This window comes from Diabrotica undecimpunctata, chromosome 1 (genome assembly GCF_040954645.1).
Source record: "Diabrotica undecimpunctata isolate CICGRU chromosome 1, icDiaUnde3, whole genome shotgun sequence".
NCBI classification, from domain to species: domain Eukaryota; kingdom Metazoa; phylum Arthropoda; class Insecta; order Coleoptera; family Chrysomelidae; genus Diabrotica; species Diabrotica undecimpunctata.
This window is the reverse complement of record NC_092803.1, coordinates 17,480,973-17,506,534: the sequence shown is the minus strand read 5'-3', so window position 1 is coordinate 17,506,534 and position 25,562 is coordinate 17,480,973. Positions and strand designations below refer to the sequence as shown.

The 25,562-nt window shown below is 33.6% G+C and overlaps 2 protein-coding genes across 3 annotated transcripts in view; both read right to left on the bottom strand.

Annotated features, from left to right (window-relative positions):
- Nucleotides 1-10,132: 10,132 nt before the first annotated feature.
- Nucleotides 10,133-12,901, bottom strand: Hpf1 (Histone PARylation factor 1). The gene is made up of 6 exons (XM_072527692.1): nt 12,676-12,901; nt 12,238-12,550; nt 11,938-12,150; nt 11,495-11,723; nt 11,034-11,234; nt 10,133-10,500 (listed from the first exon to the last, which is right to left on the bottom strand). Exons 1-6 carry the CDS (start codon nt 12,793-12,795, stop codon nt 10,161-10,163), a joined length of 1,416 nt encoding a protein of 471 aa, XP_072383793.1. The 5' UTR covers nt 12,796-12,901; the 3' UTR covers nt 10,133-10,160.
- A 5,287-nt stretch (nt 12,902-18,188) lies between these two features.
- Tsp5D (Tetraspanin 5D) overlaps nt 18,189-25,562 on the bottom strand; it is a 92,254-nt gene continuing 84,880 nt past the window's right edge. For both annotated transcript variants that reach the window (XM_072537683.1, XM_072537691.1), the window contains exons 5-6: nt 23,976-24,206; nt 18,189-19,975 (exon numbers count right to left, since the gene is read on the bottom strand). In XM_072537683.1, the coding sequence (XP_072393784.1) occupies nt 19,892-19,975; nt 23,976-24,206 (315 nt within the window). In that variant the 3' untranslated portion in view covers nt 18,189-19,891. The remainder of the gene's footprint in view (nt 19,976-23,975; nt 24,207-25,562) is intronic.

Below are 25,562 nucleotides of genomic sequence, written 5' to 3'. Positions count from 1 at the left end.
TTGATAAAGTTGTTGCAATATCTGGCAAATTATTGTAAAGTCCAAAGATTTTTATGTTAAAATTAAATTAAGACACTTTTACACACACAGAAACACACAGAAAACACTTTAAAAAACGGGGGACGAAACAAACATTTAATTTAAAATAAAAGGAGAGGATTTCCAAAAGAACTACATTTCTTACTAGGAGACAATGAGTTTTTTATGTGCTGTATATCAGATTTTAGAGGTAAACTATGTTTAGAGGTTGTATCGTGACCTGAAGATGCTTTGCATATTATAGAAAGCGAAACCGGTCGTCCGATTAGTTAAATTAAATTGATTGTGAGTAAGTCTAACTTATTATTTCTTTCAACTTTTTAGGAATGTTTTTTTGTGTTTTGCATAGATACTGGGCAGAGAAATGAGAATGGCGACCGCCTAGTGGAGTTCTGTGAAGAACAACATCTTAAAATTTACAAACATATTCTACGAACATCCTCCACGGAGATTATACACATGGTGCATCCCAGATGGACGAACAAGAAATCAAATAGACTACATCCTAATAAGATCAAGATGGAAGTCGTTGGCCACTGGTCGATGGAACTGTAAAACGTCCTGGCGCAGACTGTGGTAGCGATCGTCAACTCCTGGTATTGAACGTTCGACTTCGTTTAAAGTCCCCAAAAGAAGACCCCTAAAAAGTCATGTCTCTAAATCCATCAAAAATCAATGACTTCCAACAAAACCTAGAAGAAGCTCTTTCTTTAGACCAAGTAGATAGTGACCCTGAGAGCACTTGGATCTATCTCAAAGATAAGGTAATGGAGGCTGCAAAAGACTGTGAGGCAGCGGTTTTCACAGACTGTAAGCGGTGGATATCCAATAATAAAGAAATCCGAAAACAGTGCCGCAAAGACAAAGCTGATTACATTTCTCAAATATGCAGAGAGACAGACGAACATGGCTGTCGAAATGAACCGAGGAATTTATTTCAGAAGATCAAACTCCTTACCAGAGAATTTAAATCTCAAACATGGTCTGTAATAGATAAAGGCGGCTACATACACAACTGCAAGCTTGTCCAGCATGCTTGTTCAATCTTTTTGTACAAGTATGCACAATTTGCCTTTGGCACCACACGTAGAAGCATGCTTGATAAAAATAGAGGTAGTTTAATAAAATATGTCGAGCTCGGACGACGATACGCTCGCTTTGGCCGCTTTTGTTCTTGTGAAAAAAAAAACAAAATCCCGAATAAAAAAGCGTGTAGTGTAAACAATGGTTGATGAAAAAGAAAACCTATTCTCACATTGGCTTACTAGACTTAGACCTAGACACTAGAAAGTGTGGGCTCATAACGTTCATCTGCTCCCATTCCAGAGTGGTCCGCAACTTCAACTTTTTTCTTTTCTATAATTAGTCCGTAAGGAGTTTATTTTTTAACAACTGCATCCTTGTCGGCATTAGCGTCAATTAACCGAGATTTTAATAATTCTAAATAGATTCCAATAACATTTTCTATGCTGCTTTGTTATGATAATCTTTGGATTTAACGTGCCAAAGATATGGCTGATTTTGGTATTCTTGAATAAACTCTCCAATAATTCACGGTTAACCTTTTTGAGATTACTTCTTCTTGATGTGCCTATCCGTTACGAATGTTGGCGATCATCATGGCAATCTTTATCTTATCTGCAGCAGCGCGGAACAGCTGCACAGATGTTGTATTGAACCAGATTCTGAGGTTCTTTAACCAAGATGTTCTTCCTGGACCTCGTTTTCCAAATATTTTTCCTTGCAGGATGGCTTGAAGGAGAGCATATCTGGATTCGTTTTGCATATGTCCGAAGAATTGTAACTTTCGAGATTTGATGGTGGTCAGTACCTCTCGGTTCTTATTCATTCTTCTGAGGACATCCTCATTTGTGACTCGATCAGTCCACGGGATCTTAAGTATTCTCCGATATAGCCACATCTCAAATGCTTCCAGTTTTCTGCACATATCTTCGTTCAAGATCCACGATTCAACACCATAAAAAAGAAGAGAGAAGACGTAGCATCTCAGCATTCTTACTTTTGTATCAAGAGAGAGGTTGTGACTCATGAAGAAGACCCCCATTCGATTGAAGGTGGATCTAGTTTTTACGATCGTGCTCTAATCTCCTGGTTGTTGGTTTATTCTTCATTTATTATGGTACCAAGATAGTTGTAGTGCGTCACTCTTTCTACAGGGAATTGGTTGACGTAGAGTTGACCTTCTGTTATCCTTTTCTTGCTTATTATCATAAGTTTTGTCTTCTTGACGTTTATATTGAGTCCATATTGTTGACTGTAATACGTGATTTTGTTCATAAGAACTTGTAGGTCTTCTGTTGTGCGCAAATACTATGGTTTCATCTACATATCTGATGTTTAGCCGGTAACCATTTAGTAGAATACCTTTTTCAGTTTCGTGCAAAGCTTCGATAAATATTCTTTCAGGGTACAAATTGAAGATTAAAGGAGACAAAATACAGCCTTGCCTCACTCCTCGCAGATTTGCTGTCTGATTCCAGTAAAAATTTCTAATTATTTTCAGATCTTGGTTGTTAATTCCTGCTTCTTTTAGTATTTCATCATCTTGGCGTGCTGTACTCGATTAAACGCTTTCTCGTAATCAACCAGACATGCGTATACGTTGCAGTTAACGTCTCTGCATCTCTGGAATAAGACTTGTACTGAGAACAAAGCCTCTCTAGTACCAACAGCATTTGTGAACCTGGTTGGGGGAAATTTGACTTTCACACAGCTTCTAGATTCTCTTATGAATTATCTTTAGTAACAATTTTAGGAGATGACTCATGAGGCTTATAGTACGGTAATCTTCGCTTTTTTTGTCTCCTGGTTTTTTTGGAAGTGCAATAAACTCGGATTTCAGCCATTCTGTTGGTATTTCTCCAGAGTTGTATATGTTGTTGGATATCTTTGTGATTATTGCTATTGAATTCGTTGTCCACTAGTTTGAGTAGTTCTGCACTATCAGGGCCTACCGCTTTGCCATCCTTTAACTGTGTTATTGCGGAATAAACTTCCTGCTGTAATATTCTTGGTCCATCATTTACCTCTTCTAGCTGAAAGGCTAGAAGAGGTAAATGATGGACCAATAAATTTCCAACATCTCTTTTGTCTTCTAGTTTTTCTAGATATTCTTTCCTCGTTATTATTTTACTCTGTTTGTCCAAGATGATGGTTTCGTCAGAATCAGTTATATTTTCTTTTTGCCTTCGACTTAGTCCCCGTGTGAGTTCTTTAACTTTCCTATGTACATTGTGACTATCGTACTTTGACTGCAGAGTCTCAATTTCTTCGCATCTTTCCATTGCGTCTTTTTCTTTCGCTCCTCTGATTTTCGTTCTTATTAATATATTTATGGTTTTATATTTGCCTGGGCCATTTTTGGCTTCTCTTCTCTCGTCCATTAGTTTCAGGATCTCATCTGTCATCCATCATTTTTTCTTCATTAATCTATATATCTTTAAGTGTTTATCCTTCACATTGGTGTTTATCCTTGAGATCACTATTCATCAAACAAAGCAACACAACTTACTCCAACTTGTTCAAGCTTGAAAATCTTGGGTACACACGTACCGTTTTGCTTGCGCAAGTACTATTAATTCAAGCATGCATAATTAAGATCCTTTCAATCCTCAAGCCGCCTGTACAATCACAAAGCTTGCACTACATTTCCCTACAGACACTCAAGCGTGCTTTTACAAAAAGATTGAACAAGCATGCTGGATAAGCTTGCATGTGTGTCTGTAGCCGCCTTAAGGAAGGTAATCTGAAGACCGATACTGACGAAATATTGGAAACATGGTGAAACTACTGTGGCGAGATATATAGAAATAACCAGGCACCAGCAGAAAATGTGACTACCCTAGAAAACCTACTGTCTTACTCGCTGAATTCAAAAAGATGCAATTAAATCGCTAAAGAGAAATAAATACCCAGGCATTGATTCAATACCAGGTGAAATGCTACAGTTACTAGGTAACAAAGGATTACATATTATCCATTCTATCTGTGTCGCTGTTTGGAATTCAGGAAAATGGCCATCTGATTGGTGTACCTGAATTTATATCCCGCTACACAAAAAACAAGTGCTAGCAGTTGTTAAAACTACCGCACACTGTCACTAATAACACATGCTAGTAAGATCTTGTTGCATATCATCAAAAACAGATTAAAAACCTATCTACATTACCGAATACCTCAGGAACAAGCGGGGTTTGTAAAGGGTAAAGGTACACGGGAACAAATCCTGAACCTGAGACAACTCCTTGAAAAGTCTAGAGAATTTCAAGTACCTATGATTATATGCTTCGTTGACTACCAAAAGGCATTTGATTGTGTAAGCTAGATAAACAGGTATGTGGTTCATTTTAATAGACATGGGCACACCAATGCACCTGGTGACACTTATTAAAAATCTGTACCAGTCCAATATAGCAACAGTACGACTAGATCAGAAGTTCTCAGACCAATTCAAGACCGAGAGAGGTGTTAGACAAGGATGCATGTTGTCACCTGAACTATTTAACATGTATGGTGAACATGTCGTGATGATGGCTTTAGATGGATGGGCCGGTGAAGTAACAGTGGCTGGTAGGAAAATTTCCAATTTAAGATTTGCTACTACACTTATAGCAGCAAATGAGCAAGAAATGTTTAATCTCCTGCGAAGAGTTGAGTACGAAAACAATAAAGTTGGTCTGAAAAGCAATAAAACTAAGACAAAAATAATGGTGGTCGACAGATTCCACACTATTTAACTGACTAACATGTTACAGCAATACCAGATAGTGGACAGTTTTGTCTATCTCGGGTCTAGTATAACTAACGATGGTAACTGTGAAGCAGAAGTTCGGAGACGTATTGGTATTGCAATAAATGCGATGAGTCGCCTAACTAAAGTTTGGAAAGATAGGGCAGAAACTTGGACTCGACGCGAGCGCCAAAATATTGATGCTTTTGAGATCTGGTGCTGGAGAAGAACGATGCTCATATCTTGGACAGCTCATAGGATAAACGTTTCAACTCCAAACCATCTCGAGATTAGCTGTCCACAATATGTCTGCAACATATTCTGCAATTTTTCGGTCAGGTAGTACGCAGAGGTGACGATAGTTTGGAGAGATTAATTGTTTCTGGAAACTTTCCGGGGAGAAGATCAAGAGGACGATCACCAACTAGATGGTCCGACCAAATTAAGAATTCAGCTGGAAACTCATTCTGCGAAGCTCCCAGAGCAGCTGAAGATAGAGACCAATGGAGAGAAATTGTTAGGAATATTGGAAGAAATCACAATCCTCAGTAATGGGGAAAAGACAAGAGAGAGATGAGTGGTGAAAAATATGAACTATAATAAAAGAAGAAATATTTTTACTGATTTTCATGTATCAGTGTCAGTTTATATTAACCCAATAGTTTTTAATCCTTTCATGTTGTTGTCTATTGAATAAAAAGCGTAATAATGATTTTTATTATAAGTATTTCAATATTAACCTCATTTATGAAAATTTATATATCGATAAAGTTTATTTTATAAGTAAAAGAGGAACAAAAAATTGCATTTCTGGCACTCAAATAATGGTTATTTTTAGCGATAGACACACGTCATCCGGCTAAAATTAGAAATATTCTATAAATAAATTTCCTCGATAAATAATAGTAAATCTGTTATGATATTCACATTTTTCCTCATTCGTAAAAACACGTGATAATGTACCTACATGGTGGATCGTAGTAGTAGTTATTTTGCCTTTTTTTTAAATTGGATACTGCCACAATAATAGTTTTGGCCCTATCCACAGCTGTTTTTAATAATTCACTGGACGTAGATGCTACATTTTTGTTGTATCTTTTCAAGAATCAACCATTAAAGTGGTCTGTTCTATACAGCACTTTCGTAGTCTTCTTTTTCTTTTCCTTCCGGTTTTGTTCCACTCTTTTTGTTTATAAAAAATTAAGATTTTAATTTTTTTTATTTGTAGACTAAAAATTAAACCGACCGTTATAAGTCGTTTAAAAAAGAACATCAAAACATTAAACGGCAATATACTTGCAACAGAATAATTAGCGTATTGTGAAATCAAATAATATAATGAAAGAAAGTTGAAATCAGTGGCGCACCCAGGGGGGGTTTAGGGGTTAAACCCCCCCCCCAGGGCACTATTCCGACACTGTTACTCACAAATGTTAAGAACCCAAAATGGAGGTAGCATAAAAAAAATTTCGGTGCCAAACCAAACCCCCCCTCCTACAGGAAAATTAACCAAAACGAGAATTTATCAGCCAAATTTTATAAACAATTATTTTATTGATAAAAAATCATAGTAAGTAATATCATTCTAAAATTATAACATGAACATTGACAAATTAATTTCACAGAAGCTTTAGTGGCGGCTGGTGTGGTAAAATTTTGGGTAGGCCAAGCCAGCAAATTACATATAGCTATGTGTAATCAGTGGCGGATCCAGAGGGAGGAGTTACGGGGTGGGTCATGACCCCTCCTTAAAAATATTTGAAAACCCACTTATCTTATTGGTGGTAAGACTAAAGGTGACCTTGCATCAGAGAAAAGTAATCACCCTCAAGATCCATGGCCCCCCCAAAAAAATTTCTGTAGCCGCCAGTGTGTCTAATGCATATTTTTTTTGTGTGAGAGTGGGAATCTTTTTTTTTCGAATTTTTAAAATTTATTTGGGCAACTGTGCACTTGTTTGCAATTGTGTTGTTTGTTTAAAAATATGTTACAATTATAGATTATGTTACATATTTTTTTATCATAATTTAAAAGAAAATTTATATTATAATTCGATAATTACGTTGCAAGTGATAACGATGGTCGGCTTAGGCCCGATCGTCTGGTGCCTAAACAGCAAGCATAAACACGACAATATAAATCGTTGTCTGGCAAGCTGCTTAACTTCAAACGCTTTTTGTACGGGGATCTTATGTGAGCTGGGTCGGCCAGTTCCGATCGGACCTATTAATGATATTTAAAATGCCTAAATACGATTCGATGCTTTATGTGGTAATATAATAACATAGTTGTTTTAACGGACGCTAATGTATTGAGTGATATAGTACATTTAAAAGTTATTTATATGCATTAACATAATTTTTGAATATATGTTTTTCAATTTTAAAGCTCTTAAAATTATTGGGTAGGCCCGGCCTATCCTGCCTACCCCCAAAAGCCGCCACTGAGAAGCTTGTTTCTTGAAGTCCAACAACTACTGAAGTAGTTTCAATTATTCAAAAAAATAGATCCAAGTGTGCTGAAGGTCTGGATGAGATTAATATGAAATTTATAAGTAAGATAGTCGCTTATATTGCCTAACCTTTATCGTACTTAATTAATAAATCTTTTACAACAAAAGGAAAATCTTTGACCAATGTGTTTTACCGGTACTCACTTATGGAGCGGAAACATTAACAGCCACAAAAAAAGGTAGTTAATAAGATTCGCGTGACTTAGATGGCTATGGAGCGCCAGATGTTGTGTGTCTATCTGAGAGACCGAATCCCAAACGAAGAAATACGTCGCAGAACAAAAACAACAGACGATATCGAAAAAATCGCGTCGTTAAAATGGAATTGGGCAGGACACGTCGCCAGATTATCAGACAACCGATGGACGAAACGTACTTTTAGAGTGGAAACCAAGACAAGAAGCAATACTAAGCAGAGGACGCCCACCAACTAGATGGATTGACGACCTGAAGTGTGTTAGCAATAACTGGATGCAAGCCGGATGGAAAGAGCTGATGAGGGAGACCTATGTCCAGCAGTGGACGCATACAGGTTGATGATGAACCATCGGCTAATTTCTATATCTAGTCATGTTGCAAAAATATTTGAATAGGCATATTGCGCACGATTAGTCAACTATCTAGAATACTTGATATAAATTATTACCTACACTTCAACATTGGTTTAGGACAGATAAATCCACTGCTACAGCTGTTGATGGCTGCTTAAACTTTATTTATAATTCACTTAATAAGAAACAAAGCACCCCGGGGTCTCTTTTATAGTTAATTTGTTGATCAAGTAGATTGTTGAACAACACACGACTTAATTTACGCAAAAGCTTCACAAATCGAAGCAGATCTCTTGATTGTCCCAGAACCTAATAAGAGAATAGTTACGAATAAAGGCTGAATATATAATACCATCGACCTAGCCATAAACATACTACACTTTTATTATCTCATTTGTGCTTTTAACATTGATCATAAACTCATATTCATGAAATTTATCTAATCGCTCTCAAACCATTTTTTTTTGAGAATGAACAATCAGATCCGCGCAATCTCTACTATTGGAGTACCACAGGGCTCAGTTCTTGTCTATGTTCTTTATCATGTTTATCAGTTAAGTTTGTGTTACTCCTGATAAGATCATTGAATGTGCCTAAGACAGAAATTTTATTATGTCTCACCACAGCTTTTAAGAACTCGTAGACAACTCTAATATAGCTTCTTGTGAACCTAGTGAATGCTGTACAATAAATGGCCTAACACTGAATGAGAACGTGCTTCATGAGTTTTTTACCCAAGAATATAATTCCCAAATATGATTTATATTTGCGCATTGATAATGGATCTATTCAGAACATTGAGGTAATGAAATTCTTGGGTTGGAATCTTGGATCCAAAACTAACTTGGGAACCACATGTAAACAAAGTAATTTCAAAATTAAGTACACTCTGTGACATCATAACAAATCTATATATACATCATAGAAACTAGATCATTTGATGTTATGAAACTGTTACATATTTTTATCAATCTGTATGCTTTGCAAGTTTTAACACAGTGGTAAAGATTTGAATTTAGTTTCGCTAGGTAGGAAATCTTAGGATTCCTAGTGTTGTTAGATATTTGTTTAGTGCATTGAACCATTCAATATGGGTTAATTTTCTGGGGTTCTTCTGCATACTTGGATAGAGCATTTATAAGCTCAAAATAAGCAATATGAGCAATGTTTAATGTGCCACCAGCAGAATCTCGCAGACCACTTTTAATAAAGGCAAACATATTAACCTTGCCTTGTCTGTACATACTTCAACTGATAATGTATGTCACAGGAAATAAGCATAAACTAAATAAAAACAGTGATGTACATTTTTATAATATCCAACAAAAAGGATAATATACATTATCCATTCTCACGTTTGGGAGTGGCACATCATGCTCCTGGCTATATTGCAGTGAAATGTTTTACCAAGCTCATTGACATATTGGGTGCGGATATGAATTTGCAACTGAGCAGCTCTGGTCGTTTTAAATCAAAAGTAAAACAGTTTTTACTACATAAAAACTTTTACAGCTTCCTTGAATTTTAAATGCTTGTAATGTAGTGTATTGTATGTAATGTTTTGGAAGTTTTTTAAATACTTTAATATAAAATGTAATGTAGTGTTTATATTTGACTTGTCTGACAGGCTTGCAGAAGACTTTCCGCTTGTTTGCAGATTTCATGATGAACAAATTGTATTTGTATAGGTCTGAAAGAATTCAGTCAAAGTGAACAGCAGTTAGTTCGCTAGTGTCTTCTACACAACCCAGATACAGGTTAAGTTTCGAGTAGGGGCCATTGTGTCTCCTTAAAAGTAAATTTTTAAACATTGACATTGTGTCATTTCAGTTTATAATTTAAAGCATTTAAAATGTAATTTAAACGAATTCACTGTTTTGTGATGGAGTAATTAAGCAAGTACTCTTAAGTTCACTAATGATAGTTTTATAGGACCGAAAACGTTTTTAACAATTGTAATTCGTTTGGTTTTTTTAGTTTTAATGTTTTATTAAACAAATTATACCCATTAGGTACATTATAAGTTTTTATTTCCCTGTAAGATTTTTAACAATAATTATAAACCCAATAGTAGTATCAATGCACTTTGACACAATGAACTTTTCAACAATGACAAACCCCGAAAAAATAGTAAAAGAAGCAATTGAGTAACTGTATGTATAATGTTTGTAAATTACTATTTTTTACATCTAAAATTACAATATGCATACTTACCTAGCCTAGGTCTATCTAATCTCCAGAGCTTTGCAAATAAAATAATTTTTAATAAAAAACAAACAATTTGCACATAAATTTTTATTTTATAAAATCATATAATACTCAATTTATTTCCCTTTCTCCTATTTTTCATGTGCGCCTCTGCTATCTTAGCAAAAGCTTCCATGTTGAACAACCTGTAATTGGAAGCCAAGAACCGGCCAGCAGTTGCATTCAAACGGTCTGTGCCATGACTGATAATATTCCAGCCCAGCTCAATACCAGTACCAAAGTCACATTCATCAGAGGCAATACTTGTGTAGGTGAATACTGGCTGTAGATCAGAGAAACATTTGTCTTGTTCAGCTTTGGTCTTTGCCTGCTCTAGTTTATTTAAGTTTGCTTCTAATTCTTTGTTCGTTTGGGCCAATTCTCTATATCCCACCTGTGACCTAGAAGTTAATAAGTTTTCTAAATCTCTATAAAATTTATTTTTCTCTGAAGTAGTGTATCATTAAATTTATTTTGTTTTCAATTTTGTAATAAGATTGTTTAGAAGTTTATATGGAACAAAAATACAAAGGATCTTTAAAAATATGTGGTAAAACACAAGATTATTCAAATACTCAGAAAGATAGACTCTATATTTGCATATCATGTTCTGCTATGAATTTACAGAGAAAAGTTTTAATCTTTGTTAAAAGAAAATAATTTTTGTACATATTTTGCTCATACATTTACAATAAATGATATTAAATAAAATATAATGAATAATGTTATAGAATTCAATGACTATTGTTTTTATTCTAGTAAAATTAGGTAGTTTCCACATAAGAAATGCACTTTCATTAATAATATTACCAAAACACAAAAAATTATAATTCAAAACTACCATTCAGGGAAACGCATTTTATAGAAAATTAAAATTAAACATTTTCTGTTTTATTACAAGTATCAAAAAACCTCTAAAACAAAGAAAACTTACTTTTTATTGTAAGGAACACAAAGACCAATTTTATTGAAACTTCTAGTAACTATTTTCTTCTCTCTTGCAACAATGGCTTTGGTTTTTCTTGACAAATCAATACCCAGTCTTTGAGCTTCTTTTGTTAAAGCTGCTTGTATTCCACCAACTGCCATTTTCCTGAATGGATTCCCGCTTTTCTTCAGATCTTCCAAGTACAAACTGAAAACATTTAAAAAGGTTATACCTTTTTGATTATGACATATGGTTTATGAAACTTTCCCATTTGCTTTTCTTTCTATATATTTCTTTTACTGACCTATTCTACCTAAATAAATCGAAACAAGCCATCAAGCCAAAGAACCACATCAAAAGCAATCTGTGAAAAAACAGGAAGGAAAAGAAAGTAATGCATCACATAGTTAAAAAGAACTAAAACAGTACAGGACCACAAAAAATACATCTCACACATTCTCACTTACTTAACAGCTGCAAAGATATTTCCACCCATAGGAGTTAATATTCCATTCTTTTGTGGAGTATTTGAGACTAAGAGGACTGGAGTTTTGTCTGGAGCATCTCTAAAATATCCTATATGATATCCATTTGCATCATCACTCCTTAATACTGTTTGTAGTTCTGGTGGATCTCTGTAGTATCTCCAGTGGATTAAATAATCTTCTGGTGGTTTGTCAACTTTTGAAAATTTACCTTAAATAATGTAAAGTATGTTAGTTATTTTAGATATTTGATTGATGATAGAAATTTTTGTTTACAAAATATATGAAAATAAAATTTAGTAAAAAATTGGAAGTCAAGATATTCAAATATATGACCTCAAAAAGAATTTGCCAGACTAAAGATGAGCAACCATAAATGACATACTTGATGCTTTATATAAAGTTGCATAAAAAAGTTTATCTACCTGCTAGTACATCATATGGTCCAACTAAAAAGATACCAACTTTGCTTAAAGCTTCCGAGGGACATTTGGGGGCTTGTTTCTCACAAAAATCCCAGAATTGAAAGAAATCTGGAGGCATGTCCACCAGAAATTTGTCTTTTATTATACTGTTCCATTCTTTTTCTTTATTCGAATATGTTTTGTCCTTGGTGTCTTTACTATCATCATTGGTGCCTGCAATTACATATAAAATAAAAATAGTATCTGTTTATACATCAAAATTAGAAAATTAATTATTTCAAAAAAATATTGATTTTGTACCATTTTTAGTATTATTGTCTTCTAAATTTTCTCCTTTGTCACTATCTACAGCGTTTTCCTCCTGTATATTAGAGGTATCTTCCATTTTGTTACTATTGTCTTCAGTTTCACTATGATTACTTTCTGAATCATCATCAGGGTCAGAATCTGAAACCTCGTGATTTACCTTCACATTAGTTGCTTTTGGAATACTCTCTGAACTCGTATTTGAATCATCTTCGATAGAATAGTCTTCAGCATCTGAGTCAACTTTTGATGGCTCTACTTTATCGGTTTTTAATTTTTTAGGTGCCTGTTGTGGAGATCGCGGAGTCTAAAACAAAAGAATTTTTGGACATCATCTAGAGAAAGTAAGAGGTCTATATACAAGATATAATAAATTTTAAACGTATTTTTGCACAATTTGTTACTTTGGTAATTTAAAAAAAAAGAGGTTACCTTTCTTTTTTGTGGGTGTTTATATTTCTCATGATGCGTTGGATTTTTTTGATAACATTTGTTGCCGTATTTGCAAACAATTCTTTTATCTTGTTGGTATTTTTTGTCTTCCTTGTCCATGTTTTTTTATGGAATTTCTAATTTCAAATTTTACTACTTGTTTACAACGAATTGCTTGTTGCTGCATACTCTGGTCTTGGTCACAGGTAGGTGATCTGTGGTCTTGGTCTGATCTGATTATCTGATATTCAGTTAGGAATTAGGATTAAGACACTACCTTTTTGATTTATAATTTTTTTAATAATTGTACTTAATTGTAAATAAAATTCGTCATTTATAAATTGTATAATTTAAATTATATATTTTTTTATAAGTTTTACTTAATATTAAATATAAACTTAGTATTAAATATAAAATGTTGAATTAACAAACACTAAATATAGGCAACCAATAATATATGTATGTGAAACTATGCTTGCCTATAATAAATAATAAAGAACTTTTCTTATTATAGGTTTCTGTTCTTCCTTTCTCTGAATTTATGTTCTAACTGTTTGCTCCCGTTATCCCATAATACATTCTTTATTTTCTTAATTATTCTTTAAATTATATCCTTATTATTCTGATAGTTTGAACGTTGTGTAAAAATAGAGACTCTATAAAATTATCAATCATTTTTGCTTTGTTAGTAATGTGATCTGCTCCATCGGTTCCCTCGATATGAGTGTTGGGTACCTTGAGCTATCTTATATATTTTCTTTTCTCTTACTTCTATGATAAATTTTCTGTTTTTGAGTATTGATCTGATTAATACCTTTTTGATTTATAATTTTTTTAATAATTGTACTTAATTGTAAATAAAATTCATCATTTATAAATTGTATAATTTAAATTATATATTTTTTAATAAGTTTTACTTAATATTAAATATAAACTTAGTATTAAATATAAAATGTTGAATTAACAAACACTAAATATAGGCAACCAATAATATATGTATGTGAAACTATGCTTGCCTATAATAAATAATAAAGAACTTTTCTTATTATAGGTTTCTGTTCTTCCTTTCTCTGAATTTATGTTCTAACTGTTTGCTCCCGTTATCCCATAATACATTCTTTATTTTCTTAATTATTCTTTAAATTATATCCTTATTATTCTGATAGTTTGAACGTTGTGTAAAAATAGAGACTCTATAAAATTATCAATCATTTTTGCTTTGTTAGTAATGTGATCTGCTCCATCGGTTCCCTCGATATGAGTGTTGGGTACCTTGAGCTATCTTATATATTTTCTTTTCTCTTACTTCTATGATAAATTTTCTGTTTTTGAGTATTGATCTGCCAGTTTGAGTTAAACTGATTATTTTGTATTTGCCTAGTCATTTTCACGGTCTAAAAGTTTCAATTACCTTTTAAGGTGTAGGATGTTTTGTAATTAATTTATATAATCTATGTTCTTCGTAAATAACTTATGAATTATATAATGTAATATAGTATTATGTTCATAATAGTATATTATGAATAACAAAACAGAAAAAGTTTGTGTAAATCACTTACGTTACCTTACTAAACTTACTAAACAAAGCCTAGAAAGGTATGAATAGGTACTCGTAAAGAACACTCGAAAATTATTTATTGGGAGGAGGTTTAGTACTTGTGTTGCCCAGAGACAAGCCTTCCAAGTCATGTACTGCAGTTTACTACTTTAAAGTTTGAAAAGTCCTATTTATACAAGTACTTATCTAATTTGTTGAAAATATGACCTAGTGTGCCAGGCACGAAGATTAGATGAATTAACTATGTCCTACCGAACAGTACAGTACAAAAGCTGTCTATTATATACCTGTTCGTCACCTGTACTTGGTTGGCTCATTGTACATTTTACCATTATACTTTATTTATGATACACATTCCAGAATTCTGGAACCCGGTCTCAGCATGTACAGGTTTAGTGTATGGGTACCATAGGTTAGTGGAGTCACTTGGAAGTCTCCAAAAAGTGCCTCTCATCTATGATATAATTCATTACAGTTGTGCAAAACCTTTACCGTTTCAGGCTCTATGCCACATAGTCTGTAGCTTACGTTTTCATAAAACAGCCTCATTGTGTGCAGGTATTCCTTGACTATGTCCATCCATCAGGCACGATCTGTTATGATCCTGAGCTGATTCGTGTCTTTTCTGATTCTGAGCTGATCCAGGTCCTAATTTGGTCGCGAACAGTGCTTTTTGGAATTACTAAAACCACCTTCAGCTATGGAACGAATTATTTTGAAAATGATCCTCTTTTAACAATTTTATCAATTATTCAGTTGCCGTGTATTTCCGATAACCTTTAACCCATTCCAATATGACACTGTTTACTACACTGCTCTACCGATCTCTTCTTGATACTTCCAGACTAACTTAGCGAATATCTTGGGGCTTTTCTTCTTCTTCTTTAAGTTCCATGTTCTATCGAAGGTTGGAAATCATCATGGCTATGCGGACTCTATTGACTGCCGCTCTAAAAAGTTCTGCACTACTGCATTCAAACCATTCCCTAAGTCCTTAACCCAGGATATTCTTCGTCTTCCCACATTTCGCTTTCCTCGGATTTTGCCTTGCATAATAAGTTGTAATAATGCGTATTTTTGGCCTCTCATCACATGTTCTAAGTACTCAAGTTTTCGTCTTTTGATAGTTAATATTATTTCCTCCTCATTTTCTATCCTTCTAGTTACTTCTACGTTTGACATTCTTTGAATCCATGATATTCGTAGGATTCTTCTGTAACACCAAAATTCAAAGGCGGCCAACTTATTCAGATGGACTTGTTTTAGTGTCCACGCTTCCAAGCCATAAAGAAGAGTAGAGAACACGTAACATCGAAGCATTCTCAGGCGTAGTTCTAACCTTATATCCTGACAACAAAGAAACTTTTGGGGCTTTTAAGAGTACACAAATACTTACACTCACATCATTACTATAAATTCCTGAATCCGATTCTACTGCAATTTTAGTCTACATAGCATGAGTAACCATGCAGCCTGAATTGTCTGTTTGCTCTGCCCCATCCTCCCGTAAGTCAACGTCTACATGGGAAGGTTGGGCCTATAATTGGCTACCATATGATTAGAATTCATCACACGTACGGCTTATCCAATTTTATTTATAATATTACTATGCCCTACCATTACTTTACCCTAGTTTTCTCACAGTCTATAATATTTCATTCTCGCCTTTCCTCTTACAACGATGTACAGAGGGAGAAAATCTAGTAGGGACTTCATAGTTGCTATTCTTGTGCTCTAGAGTGAATCGGATGGTAGGGGAATGTTCTTCACCCTTCACAAGTTCTTCCAAAAAACCAGTTCATTCATTCTTTATCGTTACTGTCGTGAGTTGTTTCACAACCTTTCTCATATAGTGACAGGTGGAGCAAACATGTTATACGCTTGGTACTAACAATCAAAATACATACAAATCAACAACAGTCAATGGCGTATTTTGATTAATGTGAAACTTGTTGCTGTTTGCCTCTGAGCAAAAAGTTAATCACAGGGGTAATTGAACTGCCCATTCTTCCTACGATAATCCTTAAGTTTGTTACTCTGTTTTTATATACAATACGAGTACTTTAGAAAAACCACCCTTACACAATTAACTAGGGACAAATGGCGTCCAAAACAATATAACTTTCTTGAAGAGCATTGGTTACTCTGATTTACAAACGATCCAAAACTCTGTTCATCATTTTTCTTTAAAAGCATCTTTCATGGAACTGTCTGCTGTTAAATTGATACATTTTTCCCGTAATTCCAACTCATTTGGTGAGCATTTCTGATCCAGACAAGTTTGAAATAATCTTCGAAGGAATATTTATTAAAACTTTCTTGAAGACCTTCCAAGTGGAGAGTTATATCAACAAACACATTTGGCTTTGGAGTTATATCATTTTCTTCCAAAAATGATGATAGTGTAGGAAATACTGGGACATTTTTCTCCGGCATTTGCCAAGTTTTTCTTAAAAGAGTTTATTTTTTTTTCAGTTCTTCACCAAGGAACAAGTTTTTCATGTCGCCATTCTTTTCAGTTAGAAGCATTAAAACTACTGATATCAGTTAGAAGGACGGGAGAAAATTTTCCCATAAGATAACCATCTCACTTCTGCATCCAAGAGAAGAGTTTTAAACTTGCCACTCATATTTTCACACATCCAGGATAATAATCTTGAATTAAGGGCCCTAGATTTCATAAAGTTAATAACTTTCACAAAATCTGATAAAATGGTCAGATTTGTCGGCATTCTTTTAGCAGCTAATGCTTACAGGTCGATTACACAATGTTTACTTCGGCATTTAGGAGCAACTTTCTTTATTTTTGCTGCTATGCTGTCAATTTTTCCGACATAGCTTTTGCTCCACCTCTGCCCAAACCAATACCCTTTGACACCAAGGTATTTTTTTGAGCACATATTCATCAATTATGTTAAAAATAAATTTCGCTGTAGTGTTTGATTAAAGTGGTTTACAGAACAAAAACTCTTCTATAACTTCTTTATGATAATCAAATCGTACAAATACAAGTAGCTGTGCCATGTTTATTATGTCGTTGCTTTCGTCCACTTAAAGTGCAAAATATGTACATTCTAGAAGATTTAAACACAGTTGTTCTTCAATATTGGGAGACATATCGACAATTCGCCTCTTCACTGTGTTGTTTGATAATGATATTTTTTTTATTTCTCTGATTGGACCATATCCACAGCGGCCGGTAGTAGAAGGATCTCTCCTTTTGTATGAGGCTCTCCATCTTTTGCAATCCTATAAATAACAAGGTAGGACTCCTTTATTAAATTAGTATCAGTATTTACAAAGCGTGTCATACATTTAGTTTCTTTCTTAAAAGAAATCGGCATACCAAACAAATCAGACTACTTTGTATTTTGGTAACTCATCAGTAGAGAAGACTTTAATGCTTTGGTTAAATAAGGATGGCCACTGTTTTCTGTGTCGGACTTTACAATAAAACCATGCTGTAAGTAGCTTTCGTCGTATCTATAACTGGCCTGAGGTTTAGGTTTTTAACACTATCCTTCGAAGTCACTGGGTTTACCAGAAACTGCTTACTAGTTTATTATGAAAGCAAACAACAGTTAGTGATGCTTAACACAACATGAAAACGTTATTTTTATCTGCCTAACTATAACTGTTATAAACACTTACACTGCTGAAGCCACTCACTCAGTGGCGGTCGCTGAGCCAGTGGAGCAGAATAAGCGCGGCAGAGGAGGGGACAGTCGGCACCTGGTTGTCGGTGAAAAACAATTATCTATCATTCCTCGTATGATAGATTCTTCCATATTATAAGAAGTTCATTAGTGCCTCGTGTTACACGTCGTCAAAGGCTTTTCTCAAGTGATGTTAGGCCATATATCATATTCGTCAGCGTTTTCTATAAATAATTTCTAGTAAAGGGGAATTTTTATTTTTTTACTCTAATTTCCAGATATTTGAAATTTTATTAAAAGTTTTCGATATGATTTTTTTATTACATTAATAATAACATCGATTGATGGATGTACAGAAAGAATAAATAAATATTAATATAATTTTTATTGCAAAGACGTACTATTTGTATAATGTTGGTATTAAAAAGAACTTTATGATGTAATTTCATCTTAGACCATTCAAAGTCTCGCACATAGAAAATATTAACGTTCATCAACTGTCAAAAAGTATTACGATGTGATAAGTATTTATCTATTTTTATTTGTCTTTAGAATTTATATTGCTGCCAATAGATTTGGGTAAATTTGTCATAATATTTGTCGTATATAGACTTGGAAGTCGACGAATTGAATATAATAATATAAGATATAACAGATATTCGATTATATATTTTCGAATAGAGAAAAGTGATGTAGAGAGTATTGTTATATCAGTAACAACACCACACTATGCCAAGGCGTAAAAGATATGAGAAAAAGTTTCTTATCAATTTTGTCCGAGTTTTACCGCAGCATTCTCAAGTTCAAAATCTCGTGAACCTGACACGCTCATTTGTTGACGTCATTGTGTTGTTATTTATGAACATCATAAAGTGCTTTCTAACTTCCCTGTATAAATAACATTTATTTTTTTACAAAAATAATCTATACACAATTAAACTCATATCCTCATAGAGGATATCGGGATAATTATTTCCTTAACAATCCTTATTCACAAATTTCTCCACTATCTACATTTTTAATCAATTAATATACAGGATGATATATTAAGAATCACATTTGTTTCTAGAATAAAATCATTGGTCTAGTGATTAAAATATTGTTAAGTAGATAATGGTCATTGCAAATATATACTTTGTAAGATCCCTTTATTTTTGAATTTTCATATACTGTTAATGTTTATAAAAATAACTGAAACAAAAGATTTTTGAATTGTTGCTATAGCTTGTACCATCCTGTATATTAAGACTTATTGATATTTGACAATCTTTAAGAATCACCAAGTATACAGTGACCAAAAATGTATATACAACAAATAATTCACATTTAAGTCTATACTGGGTACCTATACCTGGACATTGTCCAGTGGGTGACAGCTCGCATCAAAAGAAGGTATCGGAACCATACAAATATAAAGAAAAAATGTATGATCATTCAGTATAGTATTTACATAAATAGCAGATCACAATTTATGACGTCACTGGTGTAAAACAAACGGCGAGTTAAAGTTGGTAGCATCAGAGTGCAAATGCTTCAATGAATGTAAGCATTTTTTTTTGGTCGCACGTTACCAATAAGATTTCTACGTGTTCACAGTACAACCAACTGCTTAGAAAACAAAAAAAAAACACTAAGCAGTACTGAATAAGCTATACAGAAAACTCTAAATTCTACTGAATTTAGAGACCCCAAAAAATATGCAAAAAAATTTGCCACTCCTACTCCGACAGTATTTGATTTAATAAAACAAAAATAAATACAGTAAATGGATTAAATAAAATGAAAAAAATGTTTTTATATTTAAAGCATTCTACTTTTTTGAGTTTATAATAAATTTCTTGTGTGACAATTCGGATTTTTGATGCTAGATATCACTCCTTTGCAACCATTTCAATTGTTTAAGGAACGCTTTATAGTATAACAATCCATCTAACAACTATAAATATACACGATAATCAACCTTAATATATCACTGGGAAAACTAAAAATTTTCCTAATACCGCTAGGAGTATGATTTGTAAGTCCTGGAATACCTTTTGTGCTTCACTGTGCAGAACAGGATCATCGAGGAGATAAGTCCATAAAGCTAAAATAAAAAAACAAATGAATAAGTTTATGAAATTATTTGTCTGTGACATCTTAGTTTAAAACTCTTATCTAGTATGAGACATGTAAACAAAAAAATTTTTCTTAGTTTTATTTCTACATAAAAATATGGATAATTTTGTTAAAATACGTTGGTATAAAAGATATAATGCGTGTAATATACCTCCTCTGTATTGAGCTGATTTATATGACAAACAACAACCAAAAATTATTGTAAGAATGCTAAAAAACGAAGAAATAAAAAACGAATTGAAAAATAATGTGAATGTTAATATGCAAAAAACACTAACTGACAACAAACAAATTATGGATGTAAAGAAAAAGTGGTATAATATAAAAAACACATTACTTAAACCAGCTCAGGAAAGTTTGATGCAACATAGGCTAAAAAACAGTGGATGACCGAAGAAATACAGATGGAAGAAAGAAGGAAATATAAAGGAAAAGATCTAAAGAAGTATAAAGAAATACAACGAATAATTAAGGAAAAAATCAAAACAGCTAAGGACATCTATTTGATGAAACAATGTAAAGAGATAGAAGAACTAGAAAAAAAATATGATATGAGAAATATGCACAAAAAATAAGAGAAGTGACTGGAATGGGTCGAAATACACAGCAAGGACACATAAAAGATAAAAAAGAAGTACTACTAATAGATTTACCAGAGAAATTAAGACGATGGGAGGAGTACGTTAGAGAACTGTTCCAAGATGAAAGAGGTGAAATGCAGAAAATACAAGAATTAAATCCTTTAAAGAGACAGAAGATCACGATAGATGAAATCAAATATGCTATCAAAAACTCTAAAGACAATAAGGCAGCTGGATTAGATGAAATACCAATAGAACTGTTAAAACTAATGGAAGAGGATAACTTGGAAATATTGGCATATTTATTCAACACGGTGTAAGATACGGAAATAATACCACAATAGTTTTTGAAGTCAGCATTTATTAACATCCATCCCTAAAAAACAAGCAGCAAAAGAGTGCTCTGATTATCGAACACTGAGCGTCATGAGTCATACTTTAAAAGTACTGCTGAAAGTAATACATAAGAGAATATACGAAAGACTAGAGGAGGATATTAGCGAGACGCAGTTCGGGTTCCAAAATGGAATGGGTACTCGAGAAGGACTATTTGCCATCAACATATTGATTCAGCGATGTCGGGATGTAAACGTTGATCTACACTTATGCTTTGTTGACTATGAAAAAGCTTTCGATAAAGTAAGACATGAAAAACTAGTATCAATACTTATGAATAAGAGCATTGACAGTAAAATCATAAATATCGTGCAAACATTATATTGGAACCAAAGTGCCATAGTTCAATAATTATATGATGGGCAACACTCAGAAGAAATGAAGATCTGTAGAGGAGTTAGACAGGGATGTGTTTTTCGCCACTTTTCTGAAGACATTTTCCAAAACACGCTCAATAATATCAAAGCGGGAGTTACCGTTAACGCAAAATTAATTAACAACTTACGATATGCAGACGACACTGTGATCATAGCAACGAGTATAGAAGATCTACAACATATTATCGAAAGCTTAAGTATGAATAGTGCTGAGATAAGAATTACTATAAACGCTAAAAAAAACAAAGTACATGCTAATTACAAAAAGACCACAAAATATACATCACCTATTGACAATCAATGGTAACGCCATAGAACAAGTCGAAAAATATCAGTACTTGGGAACTTTGATCAATGAAACCTATGATCATACTGCAGAAATAAACAGGCGAAGAGAGATTGCCAGATCAGCATTTATACGAATGAAGCCACTCATAACGTGCAAAAATCTAAATTTGGAGATCAGACTACGTACCATTCGCTGTTATATATTTTCAATATTATTATATGGAGCTGAGACTTGGACATTAAAAAAATACAATTTAAACAGAATCGAGGCTTTCGAACTCTGGTTATACCGCAGAGTATTAAAAATATCATGGACTGATAGAATTACAAATAAAGAAGTACTGGAGAGGGCTGGTAAAGAAACAGAACTAATCCCCACTGTACAAACCAGAAAACTGGAATATCTAGGCCACGTGATGACGGGACCAAAATATGAAATTTTGAGACTCATAATATAGGGAAAGATTCAAGGAAGAAGATCTGTTGGCCGAAGGCAGAACTCATGGTTGAAGAATCTACGTGATTGGTATCAATGCAGATCGATTGATTTGTTTAGAGCAGCAAGTTCAAAAATAAAAATAGCCATTATGATTGCCAACCTCCGTAGGAAGACGGCACTCTAAGAAGAAGAATATGACATCATTCCAGCTCAGGTGGTCAAAAAGAAGAAGATCAGTATGGTAATGTTATTTGACTTGTAATTGACCTAACGATCAGATCGTAATAAGCTGATCATTAGGACTCTTTACAAAGAACTCGTTGCTCAGAATCGGAAACTTTATTGGGGAGGATAAGGTAGAAAAATAATAGATACGCTGCTTCCGAAACCAAAAACGATTTGCTTGACAGACCAGGCTTTTTTTCCGCGCCGGAGAAAACCCCGTGTTCAAGATGGCGCCAGGCAAACCTAGGGAGACAAAATATCTAATCATTCGATGCTTCTTCGGTATATACCCTCTATTTACCAGAAGCCTATTGGTCGGAATGTACAAAACTCCAACGTGAAAACTGTGGTTGGCATTTAGATGATTATTTAAAACCAGCAGGATTTATTGGGGACCAAACGCCTTTGAAAGTGCAAGATATTCTCGAAATGACGGAAGATGATGGCGAATGTAGCGAAGGCAATATTGAAAATTTTAGTTCCGATGAAACAGAAGTAGAATAAAAATCACTAATTGGAATCCAGTTTTACAAATGTAATATTTATATTTAGGTTTAGAATAAAAATTTTTATCCATTAAATAGATCGGTGAATATTAATATTAATGTTTGTATTTTGAGAACGATTCCAGAAGTGGAAATTGAAATGCCAATAAATTTATTTTACCCTTCAATTGTGGCTTATTCCGATTAAAATAGTAATTACTTTAAGATTTAATTGTTTCATCTTCCCTTTCCAATAATATGAGATATGCTTGAATTATAAGAAAGGGACTCTCTGCCGAGAGAAAAATTGATGGATTCTCCAAGAACTCGTGGGTATGCAAATTAGGAAGGATTTACAATGAGAGACGACTATGCTGCATCATTGTCAAGATCGACAAGTTAATAGAACGCTCGATATTTTTACAGAAAATTATTTCATTATAAAGAAATAATTTGAAAACAGTAATTCACAAAAATGTCATTAGTGTCATTATAGCTAATAGGTTACATTTATTTTCCTCGTTATCAATTACCCAATGATTAACGTTATTGCGTACTTTATTAAAGATATTTATTTGTTGTGAATTTCTAATAAAAAAACATTTTTTATAAATTCCATAAAAATATTGATTTAAAAAAATGGGACAAAATAGAAAAATAAAAACTTAATTGCTTTTCCAACTTTTTTCTGTTATTTTTGACCAAACATTGTATTTGATTGTCTGATATTTATAATATTGGTGAAATAAAGACCAAAAATATGGATGTGTGGCTATTTGTTCAAAGAGAAAACTTCATCTCTTGCTCAGAAAACGTACGGACCATAAAGGGATGGCATTAAATCAAGAAATGATCGTTGGCGTCTGCCGATTTTCATATATTCACACTGTAACAACTTTTCTAGACAGAAGATCATCGCTACCGTCTTTATTAGAGTCTAAAGTTGCTCGGAGGAAAACAGCTCTATAGGAAATACAAACAAATAGTGATGACTATCGTTAAAAGATCATTTTGAGGAAAACGGATTTTTAATCTATTTTAACTGTTAACAATTAAATGTAAATGTGGTCGAATATTGCCATAATAATGACAGAGAGATAAAGGTACATAACGCGCTTATCACAGTCAATTACAATATTGCAGTTTTTTAGTGGTAATATTTAAAGAAGGCACTTACTTGGAAAAATGCTATAACAATCCCAACAAATCCAATAATATCCAGTCTTCTGACAAAAAAGTTATTAATTTGGGCATAACAGCCTTGTGTATAGATGTCCACGTCTCTGATTTTCCCGCAATTTACATCGTAGCTCGCAGGAAGGCAGCAAGAGTCGGGAACCCATTTCTCGTTTGGCCATGCTTCTATCATGTACCAGTCCTCGTAGCTTTTGACACCACAGCATCCAAACTGGAAATAAAATGACATTGAAAGATATATTAAAAGTATTATTAATAGTAGTTAATACAAAGAAAAGCTATCAAGAGAGAAAATTATTGAGATCCCGACAGTCCTTCTAAAAATCGTTAGGTTGTCTGTCCGTTTGTACGATAACTTTGGGATCAACAGTTTAGATTTATAGAAAACTATTAAATATACACTGTAACATATTATACATAAAATATACTAATTTTTCATTATGAAGTAAAGGCGGCTGCCTATATACACTTTTAATGTTGTATAGGGTGAAATGAGGTGATACCCATTAATGTTTTTTTAAATTAACAAGATATTATAAAGTTTATAGTACGCGCTTGTTTAATCTCTTTGTTAGTAACTAGTAACAAATTCTTGAGACATTTAGCTATCAAAACAAAAATTTAGTTAGTACGTGATCGGTGCAACTGTGGACGGCAAAACCAGAGCAGCTGTGATTCCAAGAGTTTCTAGGTCAGTTTGTTTACAACTTATTCTTTTGGTGCAAAAATACCAAGAAAGTATATTAAAAAGACTATCAATCGTGGTATCAGAAGTAGGTATTGACAAGAAGCATTAGAAATAGCAGGAAAGATGTGAAATCGGAATAATCTTCACTAAAGAAGGCTGCAATGGAGCATAGCGTACCGAAATCGACACTTGGATTAAAAGTGAATAGGTGGAAAGGTAGTCCAGCTGTAGGACATGCACAAGGTAATAACAAAATTATGTACCTACTAGATTTTACTTAAAAACAAATGAAATTCTCTTTAAACAGGTGTGACTGGAGGTGGTAAAACTTTCCTTTCTAAAGAAAATGAAGACATTTTGGCTTCTCGGATAAAAAACTATGAGTAAATGAGGGTTTGGACTTTCTCGCAAAGAAATAATCAACATTGTATAGTTGTATTTCCAGCAAAATAATCTACAAACATAATTTAAAGAGAGGAGGCCTAGTGAAGATTGGTTTCTGAATTTTTTATAACGCAACCGATTTTCTATTAAGGAACCTGAGATAATTGAATCACGTGTATGACAACAAAGTGACAAATTTGTTGTTTACGATTTCTTTGATCAACTGGAAACTATTATGAATAATTTGGAACTGCATTAATACCCAACTAGAATATGGCATGCAGACAAGACGGCGCTTTTAATTATGACCTCCGCCGTACTAAATGCCCCCAATGAAGATATATCAGTAGAAGAAAAAGATACGTTCTACCAACAACTGGAAGACGTACTCTCTTATATACGTATATGTACAGGCTTTGCGATGACAGTAAACGAAAACTATATCAGAACATACTAGACCAAAAACCTAATAGTGCGTATGAAGCCTTGGGAAAA

Bases quoted from the DNA above. Each gene is read 5' to 3' on its own strand.
- Hpf1 (XM_072527692.1), bottom strand. From the start codon at position 12,795: ATGGACAAGGAAGACAAAAAATACCAACAAGATAAAAGAATTGTTTGC. The intron at 11,235-11,494 runs GTAAGTGAGAAT...AAATGTTTTCAG, and splicing joins AATATCTTTGCAGCTGTTAA to TTTGTACTTGGAAGATCTGA. The intron at 10,501-11,033 runs GTAAGTTTTCTT...ATTAACTTCTAG, and splicing joins TGTGTTCCTTACAATAAAAA to GTCACAGGTGGGATATAGAG.